The sequence below is a fragment of the Elgaria multicarinata genome, chromosome 3 (genome assembly GCF_023053635.1).
Source record: "Elgaria multicarinata webbii isolate HBS135686 ecotype San Diego chromosome 3, rElgMul1.1.pri, whole genome shotgun sequence".
NCBI lineage: Eukaryota > Metazoa > Chordata > Lepidosauria > Squamata > Anguidae > Elgaria > Elgaria multicarinata.
Genome location: NC_086173.1, coordinates 152,086,802 through 152,103,900, shown reverse-complemented (window position 1 = coordinate 152,103,900; position 17,099 = coordinate 152,086,802). Strand labels below are relative to the sequence as shown.

General features: G+C 49.9%; 1 protein-coding gene across 3 annotated transcripts in view; it reads right to left on the bottom strand.

Annotated features, from left to right (window-relative positions):
* Window positions 1-369: 369 nt before the first annotated feature.
* The window catches only part of EHMT2 (euchromatic histone lysine methyltransferase 2), a 50,844-nt gene continuing 34,114 nt past the window's right edge, over window positions 370-17,099 (bottom strand). For all 3 annotated transcript variants that reach the window (XM_063122379.1, XM_063122381.1, XM_063122380.1), the window contains 10 exons: window positions 12,142-12,296; window positions 11,864-12,031; window positions 9,406-9,550; window positions 8,125-8,202; window positions 5,762-5,877; window positions 4,184-4,270; window positions 3,893-3,971; window positions 3,156-3,331; window positions 1,559-1,894; window positions 370-615 (listed from right to left, as the gene is read on the bottom strand). In XM_063122379.1, coding sequence (XP_062978449.1) covers window positions 1,714-1,894; window positions 3,156-3,331; window positions 3,893-3,971; window positions 4,184-4,270; window positions 5,762-5,877; window positions 8,125-8,202; window positions 9,406-9,550; window positions 11,864-12,031; window positions 12,142-12,296 — 1,185 coding nt within the window. In that variant the 3' untranslated portion in view covers window positions 370-615; window positions 1,559-1,713. The remainder of the gene's footprint in view (window positions 616-1,558; window positions 1,895-3,155; window positions 3,332-3,892; window positions 3,972-4,183; window positions 4,271-5,761; window positions 5,878-8,124; window positions 8,203-9,405; window positions 9,551-11,863; window positions 12,032-12,141; window positions 12,297-17,099) is intronic.

The following is a 17,099-nucleotide window of genomic DNA, read 5'->3' as shown; positions in this document are numbered from 1 at the left end:
CCCGCGACATCCCTACAAAAGGTTTAGAAAGCCTTTCTTGCAAGGTTGGGCAACAACTCCCATCAGTTCTCACCACTGGCTATGCTGGCAAAGGCTGATGGGAATTGTAGACCAAAATACCTGGAGGGCCGCAAGCTGCCCACCCCTGCTCTAGTGGACTGCCATGCATGGATTGTAGGCTGTGTTGGTGCAGGCTTGTATAATCTGGGATCCACCAAGATTAAGGCAAGCCCACCAGGAGCCTGATCTACCTCCCAGCTGGGAGGGTTGGAGCAGTGGCCTCGGGTCAAGGACTGGGCAGGCCCTATTACGAGGCTGGGGGAAGAGAGAAAGAGGACTGACGAACGCCACGTCTTTACTCCCATTCAAAATGGAACCGTTCCTTACAAAGAGCTAAAGATTCACTTGGCCCAAAAGAAGAAAAAGGGCATCAATACAGTGTCGTTGCTTTTCCCCAAGAGGCAACGAGTTGTGGGTAGTTCACAAACTGGAGAACAGAAGCTCAGGTGCGGCTTTCTCCCCCGCCTCTCTCTCCTAGGCAAAACGGCTCCTTCGCTACCTGCAGGTCACTCTCTCTCTCACTCCCTGGAACAGGACACACTTCCGTGGATCTCTCTTCCCCTTCCAGCAGCTTTATGTTTCTTCTTCCTGTGGGAGGAAGCCAGTGGCCAGAGCCAACATTTGCCGGCAGTTCAGCCCTCGCTCTGTTGAAGATACGACCCCCAGTAGAAACAGGTTACAGACAGGACCCTGCAAATTACAGTTGGCTTTGGAGGCCAGGAAAATATTGTGCTACATGGAGGGGCTTTGTCTCTGAAGTTATATTGTGCTTCAGAGGCACGGGGGTGTCCTTCCGCAGCTCAGCACAATACAGGGGAAAGATGGCCTCAAACCTCCTTGCCACAATGACCGCAGCAAGTTGATTTGTGGGACACCCCCACCCCCCGGCAGCCTAGGGAGGTTAAGGAAACAGGATCCCTGTTCTTAGAAATCAAAGAGGCAGGAGGATAGGTATGCAATTTAGTATTAAATGGATGTTGCAGAGTCCACCCCACCCCCCAGAAGGAACAGAAGAAGAAAAAGAAGAAGAAACACACAAAATCCACCTCTGCTCACTTTAGCTTGTATCAAAATCACCAGATGCCAACATTTATTTCTTTTATGGCCCCAGAAAATTACAGTTTAAAAAACAAAAATGTGAAAACCCATAGAAAAGAGGAGAAAGATAAAGCTGGCCCCTTAACACCGAATCAGGCTTCCGCTGCTGTTCCATGGGGTTGAAAGGGGTAGGTAGCTCTGAGAGTGGAACCGGAGGCTGGGAGAGGGGGAGAGAGAGAGAGAGAGAGAGAGTCCGAGCCTTGGTTCCCATTCAAAACTGAACCTTTCGTTAACAAAATCCTAAACATTAACTTGGCCCCAACCAAAGAAAAAGGCCACATTGAACATTTAAGTTCTTCCTAAACGTTGACTTGGACCCAAAGAAAAAGGCCACATTGAACATTTAAGTTCTTCCAGCCGGCAAGGTGGATCAGATGGGAAGAGCGATGCACAGGCAGACACAGCCCTTCCACCAGCTTTATGTTTCTTCGAGGCGAACGCCCCGTGGGGAAGAGAAGCTTCTGCGTTCCAGCACGCCTGGTCTTAGAGGAGCAGCCCGTGGCCGGTGGAAGAAGGGAAGGGTCCCAACGTTCTGGATTGGCAGCCGGGCCCGGCTTAGGCCTGCGTGGCAGGGAGGCTGCTGCTGTCGGGTAAGCCGTCCTGGTGGGCCTCGAGGCGGGCGAGGCGGCTCTGCTCCAGGGCAATGGCCTCGGCCGAATGTTTGCACTTCTCGGAGCCGCACTGGCACGTGAAGTATTTGCTCTTGATGTCCCAAAAGCGGTCGCCGTAGTCGAACCTGCAGCCCAGAGCAAGGAAACCGGAGTCAGAGTAAGAGGGAGGGGGCGTGGCTCAATGGTAGAGCCTCAGTTTTGCATGCAGAAGGCCCCAGGTTCAATCCCCACCATCTCCTGGGCTGGGGAAAAACAGGCCTAAAACCTTGGAGAGCCATTGCTGCCAGTCGTAGAATCATAGAACAGTAGGGTTGGAAGGGGGATATCAGGCCATCGAGTCCAACCCCCTGCTCAATGCAGGAATACACCCTAAAGCATCCCTGACAGATGGCTGTCCATCTGCCTCTTGAAGGCCTCTAGTGTGGGAGTGTCACCAATACTGGGCTATGTAGACCAATGGTCTGACTCAGGATAAGGCAGCTTCCAATGGGGATGACAGCTCTGGGTAAGTGACTCTTCCTGCCTGTTCATAACCCTCCCCTGGGCTAGGTCTGAGTTTGAAGCTGCAGATGTCATGCTTGGCAAGGGCACACCTGGTGTCCCCACGAACAAAGCCAGGCACATTTTCGGCAGCTTTTCCCTCTGCCCCCTCACATTCTGACTTGATCCATCTTGCACCGCAGCTGCTCCAGAGGGGTGGTTCGGCTGCGCACACTCCCCAGTGCGCCACCCTCTCATGCTGCTCCTCCCATGACTCAGGTGCGCTCCCAAGTCGAGGTGCTAAGCCAAAACCTTCTGTTCCCACTTCGGAGCTAAGAATGGCTATTCCCAACCTGGTGCCTTCCAGATGCTTTGGACTACAACTCCCAGCGTTCCTGACCATTGGCCACACGGGCTGAGGCTGATGGGAGTTGAAGTCCAAAACACCTGGAGGGTGCCTCATGTGGCGCAGAGCGGTAAAGCAGCAGTTTTTGCAGCCGAAACTCTCCCCACGGCCTGAGTTCGATCCCAGAGGAAGCTGGTTTCAGGCAGCCAGCTCGGGTCGACTCAGCCTTCCATCCTCCCGAGGTCGGTAAAATGAGTACCCAGCTAGCTGGGGGGAAGGCAACGGCAAACCACCCCGCTATAAGGCCTGCCAAGAAAACATCAGCGAAAACTGGCATCCCTCCAAGAGTCAGCAATGACTCAGTGCTTGCATGAGAGGGTGCCAGGTTGGAAAAGGCTGTCCACGAGTACGTACTGCCCCTTTTTCAGGGCAAGGGTGCTCTAGCTGGACCAAGCTGCCTTTCCTGTAACCTGAAACCACAGCACGTACACATGCCGGCCCCCGGGCTCCCGTTCCCCTCTCCTCCTCCCCGTCTCTCTCTCGCTTCCCTGTCCACTGACCCGAGCTCTTCACCGGTCTGAATGTCCCGGCTGCTGAAGAAGGCGATGCGGGGGAAGCGTAGGTCCTGGTGCAGCATGAACACCCGGACGGGGATGATGTTGGGGTCGCACAGGTGGTTGATGAAGCGGCTGACGTTGCCGTAGTAACGCGCATCAATGCAGTACACTTCGCCGTCCTGCCGGTGGGGAAGGTGAAACCAGGCGCAGCATTTCAGCCCCCAAAGTGGGACCCGTTTAACGCGTCCTCATCTTCCTCCCACCCTCTCTCCTCTTGCAGAGAAACCATCAGTTCTGGTTCCCAGATCCCTTGCTCTGTAACAGGGGCACCTGATGGAACCATTCGATTTCAGAGATGCTCTTGGGGAGCCATGTTCCAGTGGTGGGAGGGGCCAAAGGGGCGGGGGGAAACACACCAGCCTATTGCAGCTTAAAGCTCTTACTGCCAGTCATTAAGCCTTCAGGAGAGGCCTTTTAACCTTTTAGAAGGGGGCGGAGGAAAACCGCACAAAAGCTGGAAAACCACACCACGACTGGTGGCAGGTGGGAAAGGGGGTGGGGCCAAAGGAAGAGGGTGGGGCCACTGGGGAAACCCCAGAGGGCTGAACCGGGACACCAGGTGGGCTGGATTATTCCCCAGGCCAGAGTCTTTGCACCCCCTGGTACAGGTTAAGAAGAACTTTAAGTTAAACCCCGCTACTCCTGACCAGGTGAAAAAGCAGCATGGGGGGAAACCTTACCTTATTATCTAGATCAAACAGGTAGGAGTCGTCTTCCCTTACATCAGCTTCTGCGTCGGAAATCAGTTCCCCCACATATCTGTGCCCAGGAAGACACAGACAATGAGAGTGGGGCTGATAGAAGGTTAGCCATCTCTCGAAGCCAGCAAGTCTGCGACCACCATGGCAACCTCAATATGTGTGTGTGTGGGGGATAGGCCTCCAGTTCCCTCTCTCCCACCCACCCTCCCACCCTCACATATAGCTGGAGCAGGAAAGATCTTTCTTCTCTCCCCACCAGCAGCCACTCACTCGCATATAAAAGTTCCCTGGGGGATCGTCTGTAGCGCTCGGACGCCCCATCCCATTTTGGCAGTGCGGTAGAGCTGTAAACGGACCCTGCAGCAAAGAAGAACACGAGAGAGAGAGAGAGAGAGTTGGAGACTCACCTGTAGGATTACCTCACAAGGGCAAGTGAAAAACAACAATGGTAAAAGGAGAGAGATTGACCCCGGTTCAGACGACACGCTTGTTAGGAACTGTGAGGTATCTGACGATGAGGAGTCTGGGGATGAAGAGCCGCAGGCTGGACCCAGTCCCAGCATGGCTGGGCAGCAGCCAGCAGAGGCTCCCTCCAGCTCAGCGTTAGAGGAAGGCAAACAAACATCTTACCAGTGCCATCGTTCAAACAACAAAGGCCGGAGAAGGAGGCGTTACGCAGATCCAAGCGTATTGCTACTAAACGCCAGATAAACAGGGAACAGCTGTGATTCTGGGCTTGGGTATTTAAGTAACTGTACGCAGGCCAGGATCTTGTCAGACTTAATCTGGTTTGCCTGAGAAAGCTCTGGACCTTGAAACCTTGGCCTTGTTGTGTTTCTGCTATACTGGTTGGACTACGGACTTCTTGGACTCTGTGACTCTCTCCTGCCCTTTGGAACTCGGACTGGCTTTGTGGACTTTCGTGACCCTCTCTCCCGGACCCTTTATGACAACTGGATTGATTTATGGACTGGCTTTGACTTCGGCGTAAGCACAGAAAGACTGTTCTGTTTCTTTATGTTTTGAACTGTGTGAGAAATACAAATTAAGTGTTATCTCTTCATTTGGTGTGTTGGTTGGTACCTGGCGGTCTTCCCAGTCTGGGCACACAGCCCATGTAGATAAGTTAAAAAGTGGCTGGTTGCAAAGCCGCTTCCTCAGGACAACGCTGAGCCACGGTGGTTATGCACTTTGAGTTAAACATTATGGCTTAGGGTGCCGTGGGGGCTACATAACCATGGTTTACACACGCTCACTATTCATTTGCTGCAAAAGGGTTAGCAACCTAACCAGGGCTTAAGGTGTGTTGTCTGAAAAACCAAAACGAAAGGAGGAAAAGCGTCCAAGTCCAATAAAAGGAGGGAGAAACAGGTCCTCGGGATGCAAAAGGATTTATTTATACAAAGCCTGAGGAGTTTCAGCCAGTATCCTTTTCAAAGGCCTTCTTCAAAGGGGCTTTACTTGTTAGAAGTTGTCTGCAGTTTTCCCTCTAGAAATGAGCAGTCACCAGTGATTAACAGTGCCAGACAGTTCATTGCTAGAGGGAAATCTGTGGACAACTTCTAACCAAGTAAAGCCCCTTTGAAGAAGGCCTTTGAAAAGGACACAGGGCCGAAACGCCTCGAGCTTTCTATAAATAAACCCTTTTGCATCCTGAGGACCTGTTTCTCCCTTCCTTTGTTAGTGCGTTGTCTGAGCAGGCCCAACGACTCTTATAATACAGCAAAGGCCACAAAGACTCTTGTGGCAGACTATTGAGTCATGACAGCATGTCGTGGGGCCAATAGTCTTCCACAGCTTGGACAACTGTGACAGCAGGAAGAAGAAACAAAACAAAACAGCCCTCACTTGATGCCGCTCTGCACCACACGATTTTTGCAGTTCCTCCAACAGGTGCAGGCCTGGTTACATTCGAAGATCAGGGGCGGCTCAATCTTGTTGAACTCTTGCAGCAAGCGGCCATCCTGCAAGGGAAGGAACAGGAAGCGATGTCGGCAGGGGTTTCCTCCTTCCTGAATCTGTAACTAGAGCTTTGCTAGGCCTTGAGTTGTGCTTCAGAGGTCAAAATTCCCCCACCAGCCCTTACAGACAGAGTCCTGCCTGGGGGGGGGGGGGGGAAAGCAAGAGTTGCCCAACTTTCTCTCCTGAATACAAAATGGAAATTCTGCCCGTAAGGAGGGGGGTGCTCTAGTCACGGATTGTAGATAACAAGGGGTCTTCTCTCTCTGCCTCCTCCCCCAGGCTCCTGGTGGCTTCCAGGCCAGGGAATGGGGAACCGCAGAGAGAGCCCGAGCCACTCCTGGCTGGTTGGGGAGCCACGGCAGGCCGTATTGGGGCCCGTGGACAGCAGGTTCCCCACCCTCCAGTCAGGACAACGGCCTGCAACCAATTCCTGCACTGAGCAAGGGGTTGGACATTCAAGAGGCAGCTGGACAGCCATCTGTCAGGGATGCTTTAAGGTGGATTCCTGCACTGAGCAGGGGGTTGGACTCGATGGCCTTATAGGCCCCTTCCAACTCTACTATTCTATCATTCTATGATATCTTTCTACTTTCAGGGAACCGTTTGCCAAGAACATCTGCAGCAGTACCTCAAAAACCCCATGCACTGCAAAGGATTCTGGGGGCATATTGTTGAGGCCGGCGTTTCACGAGCAGCACGGTCGCCCTGAGCAAATGGCTCCTCTTCGTTTTCGACACCTCGAGGGCAGGTGAAGAGGTCGCGACAGCAAAGAGGGGAGGGACTTTGGAGATTGGCAGTAGGCCCCCTGCTTGGACACGAGCCTTGGCAGATGCCCGCTAATGCCAACTCCCGGCCCTGGGCCTAACTGGCAGTGTGTCGTCTTGGCAGGAGCCACATGAAGGAATACAAGGTGGGCACCAGCAATGCAGCACCAGGTGAGAAGGGCCAGGCTTCAAGAGCACCTGTTTGCTTGAGGAGAGGCGGTTGTAATGGCAACCATTTTTCCCGTTGATGAAAGGAGCGCCGCACACCAGTTTCACTACATTTCCTAGTGCAGGGCGGGGGTCCATTTTTCTATCAAGAGCCACTGATCCACAGGAAAAAAACAACCGGGGCCCATGCTCAAGGATTCATTTATCGAATAGAATATTTATTTCTTGCCCGCCTCCCCCTCCGGATCGAGGTGGGGGACAACATTATTGCATTATTAAGCATATATGAGTCCATGAAACATTAATAAAGTAAACGATAGGTTTTCAACTGTATTATGAACAAGTAAAAAAACTGCAACGCCTAGGAAGAGAGTGCTTGGGGACGGCCAGCTCCTGAAACTCCAGCTACTTAGCTTGGGATCCACCAACAGGAACCAGGCTTACCCTGGAGAGGAGGCAAGGGAAGACACACACCTGCTCCCTTCGGGAAGGCAGGGGAGGGTTGGATGGAGCAACGTCTAGGGCCAGCTTCCAACTAGCCAATGTTCTTGATGGCCTTGGGGAGATGGAGCACCCTGGAAATGCCAGTGGGCTGGATGAAATTAAGTGAGGGGGGACGACGACATATGCAGCCTTTAGCCCAGACATTAGAATCACAGAATAGTAGAGTTGGAAGGGGCCTACAAGGCCATCGAGTCCAAACCCCCTCTCATTGCAGGAATCCACCTCAAAGTATACCTGACAGGTGGTTGTCCAGCTGCCTCTTGAATGCCTCTAGGGTGGGAGAGCCCACAACCTCCCTAGGTCACTGGTTCCATTGTCGTACTGCTCTAACAGTCAGGACGTTTTTCCTGATGTCCAGCCGGAATCTGGTTTCCTTTAACTTGAGCCCGTTATTCTGCGTCCTGCACTCTGGGAGGATCGAGAAGAGATCCTGGCCCTCCTCTGCGTGACAACCTTTCAAGTATTTGAAGAGTGCTATCATGTCTCCCTTCAATCTTCTCTTCTCCAGGCTAAACATGCCCAGTTCTTTCAGTCTCTCCTCATAGGGCTTTGTTTCCAGACCCCTGATCATCCTGGTTGCCCTCCTCTGAACACGCTCCAGCTTGTCTGCATCCTTCTTGAAGTGTGGTGCCCAGAACTGGATGCAAAACTCAAGAGGAGGCTTAACCAGTGCTAAATAGAGGGGAACCAGTACCTCATGCGATTTGGAAGCTATACTTCTATTAATTCCTCCCTCCTGTTGCATCCCTACTGCTTGGTCAACCTCTGTTCTCCCCTCTACTGGTCAGCCAACAGGCTCCCTTCCCTGCTCACCTTGTCATACCAGCAGCGAATGCTGAGCTGCCCACATAGACAGTTGCTGGAAGAACAATCGTCCTGGCACGTGCAATGCTGGGAGGGCAAAAAGAGGAGATGTAAGATGGATGGGGCACTCTGGGGGGTGTGGGGGGGGCAACGGTGCTGGCCCCCACCCAAGGGCAAAAGCCAGTTGTAGCCCTCCTCAGGGAGGGCCAATCCAGCTGCAATGCCTCCAGTGTGGGAAGGAAGGGAGGTGGAGGCAACGCAATGAGAATCCACACTAAAGTAGAGGAGAGATGCGGGTGCAGAGGCTCCTCCTCCCTGTACATACTATAGAGGGGAGAGGGGGGAGATTAGAGGAGAGATGGGGGTGCAGAGGCTCCTCCTCACAAGTAAGGGAGTTTCCTCCTCTCTGTATATACTGTAGACAGGAGAAGGAGAGAGCAGATCAGAGAGGGGAGATGGGGGTGCAGAGGCTCCTCCTCACAAGTAAGGGAGGGTCCTCCTCTCTGTATATACTGTAGACAGGAGAAGGGGAGAGCAGATCAGAGAGGGGAGATGGGGGTGCAGAGGCTCCTCCTCACAAGTAAGGGAGGCTCCTCCTCTCTGTACGTACTGTAGAGGGGAGATGGGGAGAGCAGATCAGAGAGGAGAGATGGGACTGCAGAGGCTCCTCCTCACAAGTAAGGGAGGCTCCTTCTCTCTGTACATACTGTAGAGGGGAGATGGGGAGAGCAGATCAGAGAGGGGAGATGGGGGTGCAGAGGCTGTACATATTGTTCAGGAAACACTGAACCATATTGGGAATAAATTGGTTGAAATCCCTCACTCTGCACCCTCAGCCTCTTTTGCTTTAACTGCTAAGCTGGTGTTAAGGAAGCTTTTAGGTCCCTTTAGCCCATTTTGGGGGCTAAATATTTGCCCATTTAGCCCAGTACCGTCTACTCTGGCTGGCAGGAGCTCTCCAGAGGTCTTTCCCACCATTTCCAACCCAACTATTTAAAACAACAACAACCACCTAGAGAAGCCAGGGATTGAACCTGGGACCTTCTGCACAGAAAGCAAGTGTTCTACCACTGAGCCATGGTCCCTCCAAAGCTGAGGAGCTGCTTGGGGTGGGTGGCTCAGTTTTTAACCCTTGCCCATCTACATCAGGACAGGCAGCAATAGCCTTTTATTGTTCCTTGCTAAAATAGGTTCCTGAACATTTCTGACCTGCCTCTCCCCCACCTTTTTTTTTGGGGGGGGGGGGCTCGGTCAGTGTTGCTTGTGGAAGGACTGAGCTGATGCCAGTACCTGCAGGTGGGTGATGTTGCGGTCAATGTTCATGGTGGACGTCTCACAGTTCTCTGAGATGTATTTGTAATCGTCCGGGCAGGGCTCGTCGTCCACGGAGTTGACACAGGGAATGGGCACATTCTCATAGCCACGGGCCACGTCTCTGGAACGGGACAGCAAAAACTAGTTCGAATGCAGAGGTTTTTGAAATACGCAATGCGTCTTCGCAAGCAGGGTCTTCGCTCCCACCACAATCCTGCGAAACTACCTTTTAAAAATAAACTAAATCAAATTGTTATTTGATTGTTGCAGATTGCTGTTTCATTGTTCATAAACGTCCAGGAGTATATTTCTATGTATATAGCTTGGCAGGGAAGGAATATCCGGGGGGGCGGGGAGACAAAGGAAAGCAATAAATATGGAAATACTCTTCTCCGGCCTTCTCAGGTAACATATTTGAAGTCTGAAGTGGTATAGTCACAGAGAAGGTCTACCCCATCCAAAAAGCTGCAAGTCTGAAATGACTACAACTCCCAATCCACTAGGGCCACACAGGGGTGCAAATGCAATACATCACTTCAGAATCCAATATAAACTTCTCCTGTCGACCTTCAAAGCTTTTCACGGTCTAGCTCCTTCCTATCTCTCCTCTCTCATCTCACACTATTGCCCCGCTCGTCCTCTTCGCTCCTCTGATGCCATGTTTCTCGCCTGCCCAAGGGCCTCTACTTCCCTTGCTCGGCTTTGTCCATTTTCCTCTGCTGCCCCTTACGCCTGGAACGCTCTTCCAGAACATCTGAGATCCACAAGTTCAATCGCAGCTTTTAAAGCTCAGCTAAAAACTTTTCTTTTTCCTAAAGCTTTTAAAACTTGATGTTGTTTGGACTTTACACTGTTAGTTTTACCCTACCCTGTGCCTGCTTACCCTACCCTGTACCTGTTTGCATTCTCTTCCCCTCCTTATTGCTTTACTATGATTTTATTAGATTGTAAGCCTATGCGGCAGGGCCTTGCGATTTACTGTTTTACTCTGTACAGCACCATGTACATTGATGGTGCTATATAAATAAATAAATAAATAATAATCATCCAGTAGGGGGCAGCGGAGACAAGCACTATTCGTGCAGCTCTCTTGTCTCCTCCTCTCCCTCACACAGGCAAGAACAAAAAAACATGATGCATGGTGTGGAGCATGTGGACAGGGAGACATTTTTCCCCCTTTCTCACAATACTAGAACCCAAAGGGATCATCCTATGGATCTGATTGGTGAGAGATTCAGGACAGATAAAAGGAAGGACTTCTTCACACAGTGCATTGTTAAACTGTGGAACTCACTACCGCAAGATGTAGTGGTGGCCACCAATTTGGATGGCTTTAAAAGGGGATTGGACACATTCCTGGAGGAGAAGGCGGCTATCCATGGCTACTAGCCCTGATGGTTGTGTGCTATCTCCAGATACTGCTTCCTCCAGTATCTGAAGCAATAAGCTTGTGAGCACCAGTGGCTGGGGAACATGGGTAGGAGGGTGCTGTTGCACCATGTCCTGCTTTGTTGGTCCCTGGTTCGACAGATGGTCGGCCACTGTGCGAACAGAATGCTGGACTAGATGGACCTCCGATCTGATCCAACATGGCTCTTCATAGAATCTTATTTCTCCTGTTCAGTCCCTGGCAGGTCCCAGTGCAGCTGGGGAAGACTCTTGCCTGAGATCCTGGAGAGGTTCTGCCAAGATGTAAGATGTGGTGATGGCCACCAATTTGGATGGCTTTAAAGGGGGGTTGGATAAATTCCTGGAGGAGAAGGCTATCAATGGCTACTACCCTATTTCTTCTATTCTAAGGCGCACTTTCTCCCCCCCCCCCCCATATAAACATCTCTAAAAATGGGGTGCATCTTAGAATCACGGGTGTGTCTTAGGTTTTTTTTTCTGTTGGTGGTACTGAAATTAGTGTGCGTCTTACAATTGAAGAAATACGGTAGTCCTGATGGCTAAGTGCTACCTCCATCATTGGTGGCAGTAATCCTGTATACACCAGTTGCTTGGGGACATGGCTGGTTGGCCACTGTGTGAACATAGTACTGGACTAGATGGACCTTCGGTCTGATCCAGCAGGGCTTTTCTTATGTTCTTAACAGAGGTGTCAAACCTCTTTCAGCCCACAGAGCAAATCCAGTTTTGGAGAAGCACTTGGTGGCCACTTCCCAGTGGTGGGAGGGGCCAGGGGCAAAATGAGGGTAGTGCTGAAATGTCAAAAATGCCAGCATAACTTAGCTTAAAGCTCTTACTTTCAGAAACGAAGCCCCCGGAGAGGCATTTTAAGAATAGGTGAAAAGCCAGGAAATCACTAAAGGCTTGTGGATTATGGGGGAAGTTGCTGGAGCCAAAGGAAGTGGGTGGGGCCCTTTTGGGGAACCCCAGAAGGCCAGACCGGGACCCCAAATGGGCGGGATTCAACACCCCCAGCCTTGCCCACCTGCTGATGATGCGCTCGGTGCGCACGGAGCGGTTCAGGATGCCTTGGCGGATCTTGCGGTTGAGCTGCAGGGCAAACCAGACTTCCGAGTTCTCCAAGGTCAGGTCCACGGGCGAGTCCCCTTCCTTGTTCCGCACTTCAGTGTCCGCCCCCCGCGACAGGAAGAGGCTGCAGAGGTGGGTGGGGGGAGACAGTTAGAGCCAAGGTGTCTTGCTATCCGGCCGGCACACCCCCCACTCCAACAACATAAAGGGGAGTCCAAGCACCCCGTGGCTTACAGGACACACTCGTGGTAGCTCTCCCGGGCTGCAATGTGCAGGGGCGTGTCGCCATGGAAGTTGACGGCGTGGAGGTCGCACTGGGCGTTCAGCAGGACTTCGGCGATCTCCGCACTTCCTGTGAAGGAGGCCCAGTGCAAACAGATGTTCTCTTCCTGCTTGGGAGAAGAGGGGGGAGCTAAAGGGAAGAGCGCAGACCCGCAAGGAGACCAACTGCTCACAAGTCCCCGCGGGACGCTTCGACCCGCCCGGTAAGATCTTCTCGGGAGGCTGGAGACGTATGCACTTCGTAGAAGCCGTTCCATCTGCATTTTTTGCAGATCCTCAGGAGCCTTTCTATCTATCGTTGGGTCGTTTACGGAATTGGAGCCTTTTCAATTTCCAACATTTGCACAAATTTATGCTCACAAAAATGTGCAAATCCCACCCAAAATATGCTTTAGCCTATGTGGTGGTGGTGGTGGGGAAATGCACATTTTTGTCTGGTGCTTTTTTTATTTCAAGTATTTTCCTACGACTCAATTTGCGTAAAATTCCAGAAAGTAAGAAAACGGTCTGCAAGTCCACGGAGTTTACGCAACTCTGAAAAAGCCGGTCCGCCGTGGGATCTGCGGGATTCCGTTGTGGATCTCAGCAGACTGAAGCGGGTGTTGTACACCAAAACGTTCCATATTTTTAAAATCTGTTTATTACACACACACACACGAATGACTTCTTAAATCTACACATTTATAGACTGGATGCACTACCGGTGGTCATTTGCATTGTTCTCAATGATTTTAAAACATTCCAATTAATCAAGTACCATTTAGAGCCAGCATTTCTCACCTCCCTCTCCCTCCCACCCCCATTTCTAAACTCCTCCCTGCCATAACTGGGTGACAGGACAGGGAGAAAGAGCCAGAGACGCAGAGCTGGCAGCTCAGCACTGGTTCTCCCCCTTCTTGGTTCTGCCCTCATCTCTCGGTAGAACCAGCTTGGCAAGGAAACAGGACCGGTGTAGTCCATCCGTGTGAAAAGCAGGGAGAAACGAATTCTCAAGATGCTGAACTTTTTATTCGTAGGTTGTAAAGCTCGAGGCGTTTCGGCCTGTAGGTTATTTATAGGTTGTAAAGCCCAGCGCGTTTCGGCCTGTACCTTTTCAAGGCCTTCTTCAGGGGGTTGTAGGAAGATATCTGCAAAGAACTTCTTCGAAGACATTCTGTTGATAAGAAGATCTTTGCAGACGTCTTCCTACAACCCCCTGAAAAAGGCCTTGAAAAGGTACAGGCCAAAATGTGTTGGGCTTGACAACCTACGAATAAAACGTTCAGTATCCTGAGAATTCGTTTCTCCCTTCTTTTCACTTCATTGGGTTCTTTTCTGCCCCTGCTTTCACCTGTAGTCCATCAATGACCTCTTGCTGAGTGTACTTCTACGACCAGGGTGCCGAACTTCTTTCAGCCAGGGGGCCAAATTCCATTTCAGAGTTCTCAGGGGCCACATTCCAGTGGTGGGCAGGGCCAAAGGCAAGGGGTGGGCCCAGAACACCAGCTCCTTCTAACTGACAGCTCTTCCTGCCTGTAACTAGACCGCAGGAGAGGCTCTGCAGCCTTATAGAACAGGGGTGGGTGGGATCACGCAAAAGCTGGGAACCCGCCAAACGATTCAGGGGCTGAGAAAGCGGGAACCTCCTGTCAATGTGGGGAAAGGGGCATGGCCATTTGGGGAACTGGATTGCGACTCCAGGAGGGCCGAGTCTGACCCCCAGGCCTGAGGTTCAACGCCCCTGCTGTATGACAGACTGGTGTTTACAAACACTTTGCACATGAGTTGTAGGTAGATACTGTAACAATGGCTCCATTCAGACAACACGCTAAACCATGCTGCAGGATAGGACAGCAGAGTTGGGAAGGACTATAGAGACAAAGAGTGTTGAGAAATATGTCAGTGAGAATAAAAGAGAATTATTATGAAATTATATGGAGGTGGTACCTAACCCTGTTAGATTAAACAAGATAAATAACCAGCATTCAGCAAATTGTTGGAGAGGTTGTGGGGAAAAAGGAATGTATTTACATATGTGGTGGGAATGTAAATATGTGCAAAAGTTGTGGAAGATGGTGTTTTCTGAGATTGAAGAAATTGTTGGAATGAAGATTGAAGAAACACCAAGAGTTGCATTACTCTCACTATATGAAGATTTAAAAAGTAGTAAAGAAATTAAAGAATTGATAACGAATTTGCTGACTGCAAGGAACTGGAAGATTCAAGGTGATTATTGTATTGAAGAGTGGTATAAAGAAGTATGGGAGATTGCTATCAATGATAAATTAACATGTAACATTAAAGTGAGAAGAGGTATAGCAAAAATGAACAATTTTGAGGAAATTTGGAAACAGTTCCTAATATCTGTGTTTTCTAAGGGAAGTGGGAAACCACCAGCAGAAGAGGTGTTAAGATTTTGGAAACAGGAATGATCCCGAAGGGAAGGGGGAGCACTAGTTATTATGTTGATTTATGTTGGATTATGTTATGATAAAGTATTATATGTGAATAATTATATATTCAAGTAATTTGTTAGGTATTGGTATGTTAATTGTTATGTTGGTTTGTATTTTATGTAGTAATAAATAAAATCATTTAAAAATAAACCACAAAATGGTTAAGGGAATGCATGGTTTAGCGTGTTGTCTGATGGGGGACATTGTCTTAGGTGTATAGCTAAACACTAAGGTGTGAACTGACGCTTCGTGATGGTGGGGAGTGTACCTGGAGGGAGGTGGGCTGTGGCTGGAATTGTTAAGTGGAGACGGATATGCCTGTAAAGGGTAGCTATAATGATCACGGGCCCGGAGCAGCTCCCCTATGAGGAAAGGCTACAACAGCTGGGATTTGTTTAGCTTGGAAAAAGGGCAAGGAAAGGGAGACGTGATAGAGGGGCACACAATTATGCATGGTGGTGGTGGTGGGAAAGCGGATGAGGAGGCATATTTCTCCCTCTCTCCTAATACTAGAGCCCAATGGGGTCATCCCATAAAGCTGATCAGTGGGAGATTCCAGGCAGATGAAAGGAAGGACTTCTTCACACAGTGCAGACTTAAATTACGGAACTCACTACCGCAAGATGTGGTGATGGCCACCAAGTTAGGTGGCTTTAAAAGGGGGGGTGGATAAATTCCTGGAGGAGGAGAAGGCTCTCAACGGCATCTAGTCCTGATGCCTCTGTGCTACCTCCAGTATCAGAGGCCAGATGCCTATATACACCAGTTGCTGGGGAACATGGGCAGAAGAGTGCTGGTACACTCATGTCCTGCTGGTGGGTTTCCCATGGGCAGCTAGTTGAACAGAATGCTGGACTAGAAGGACCCTTCGTCGGATCCAGCAGGGCTCCTTTTATGTTCTACCATAGCAGTACACTGGGGTAGCCATTATGGAGCACGCGGCTTCCTTGTTTGTGGATTTTACTGAACTTAGCCACCTTGGCCATTTCCTATGGAAAGGCACAGTATAAATTCAATGAAACAAACCAAGCATTTGCAGGCCGCACCACCAAGGCAGAGCATTATACTGGGAAAGTCTGAGCAGGCTGCAAGACCGCAATGCGGCAGCTTGTCTTGGGAATGAAGGCCACTGAAAACAGCGGGACTGATTTCTCCGGAACCCTGAACCAGAAAACATGGTCTTAACCTACACAACAATTGTGTAGTGAGAGGGCCTTTTCAGTGGTGGCCCCCCAATTGTGGAATGATCTCCCCGACGAGGCTCGCCTGGCGCCATCATTGTTATCTTTTCGGCGCCAGGTCAAGACTTTTCTCTTGTTCCAGGCAGTTACCAACGTGTGCTGAGTTTGTTTGTTTTTAACTGACCCCAGAATACTTGTTTTAAAAGGATATTGTTGTTTTTGTGCTTTTGATGGTTTTAAATTTTGTATATTTGCTTTTAATGTTCACTGTTCTTAACTTTTGTAAACCGCCCAGAGAGATTTGTCTATGGGGCGGTATAGAAATGTAATAAGTAAATAACCAACTGGTGTTCCCTGGATGTGGATTTATGTGCGTTGAATCGCATAAACTCCTGATTAAAACACACAAACTAAGGATTATGTGCAGCAGGATGAGGGGATAGAACGCTGAGGCAGCTGAACAGATTGTACCATTCCAGGCTGTGAGTGGGGGGCAATCCGGTTTTTGGACGCTCCCCTCCATTAAAAAAATCCCACCACATCAGGCCGAAGGCTGGGCTGGAACATTTCTGGTTCAGGGTTTCCACTTAAAAGTTCGTGTGGTTGTTTTTTGAATGCAAGGGCATGTTCCACCATGCCACACCTTCACAGTCCAAAATGGTACAGTCCCCTCGACCACCTCCTTCTGCCGCTCGCGTAGACCAAAAGTAAAAAAGAGGAACCCTCAACTGTAAACTGAAGAGAAAGGGAAAAGATCCACCAACACTCCTGAAGTTGAGCGCACAATATATAGGGAGCCCAATGTGTTGTGTAGGACGGTAACGACTATCATTCCTTTCTTAAGGTTTGCTCACCATTTTTAAATATAGTGGCGCTTAATGTTTACCAACGTCCATGTATTTGTCTGTATTTCAGCAAACAGTCTATCACGAAGGTTGGAACCGGCAGCCAACATGCTAAGCATTTTAATGTTATGGTGAAAGCTTTTATATTATGGTGAAAGCTTTTATGTTAGGGTGAATGCTTAACTTTTGAAAACCGAAAACGTGAATTACTGACGAAGTTGGAAACGGTGCATACAACCCGGAGTCAACGTTTAATATTACATTTATACGTTTTCCCTTGTTTGTATATTTTCATGTTTACGACAGGTGTTTGTCCTTATTAATCACCAGTAACTTTGCTATATGTTTATTAAATGTATGCTAAATGTCCATTGACACTTACTATATGACTGCTGGCTTGGATAAATCGCATCGAGGCTTTTGGAATATGCACAACACATTGTGCTCCC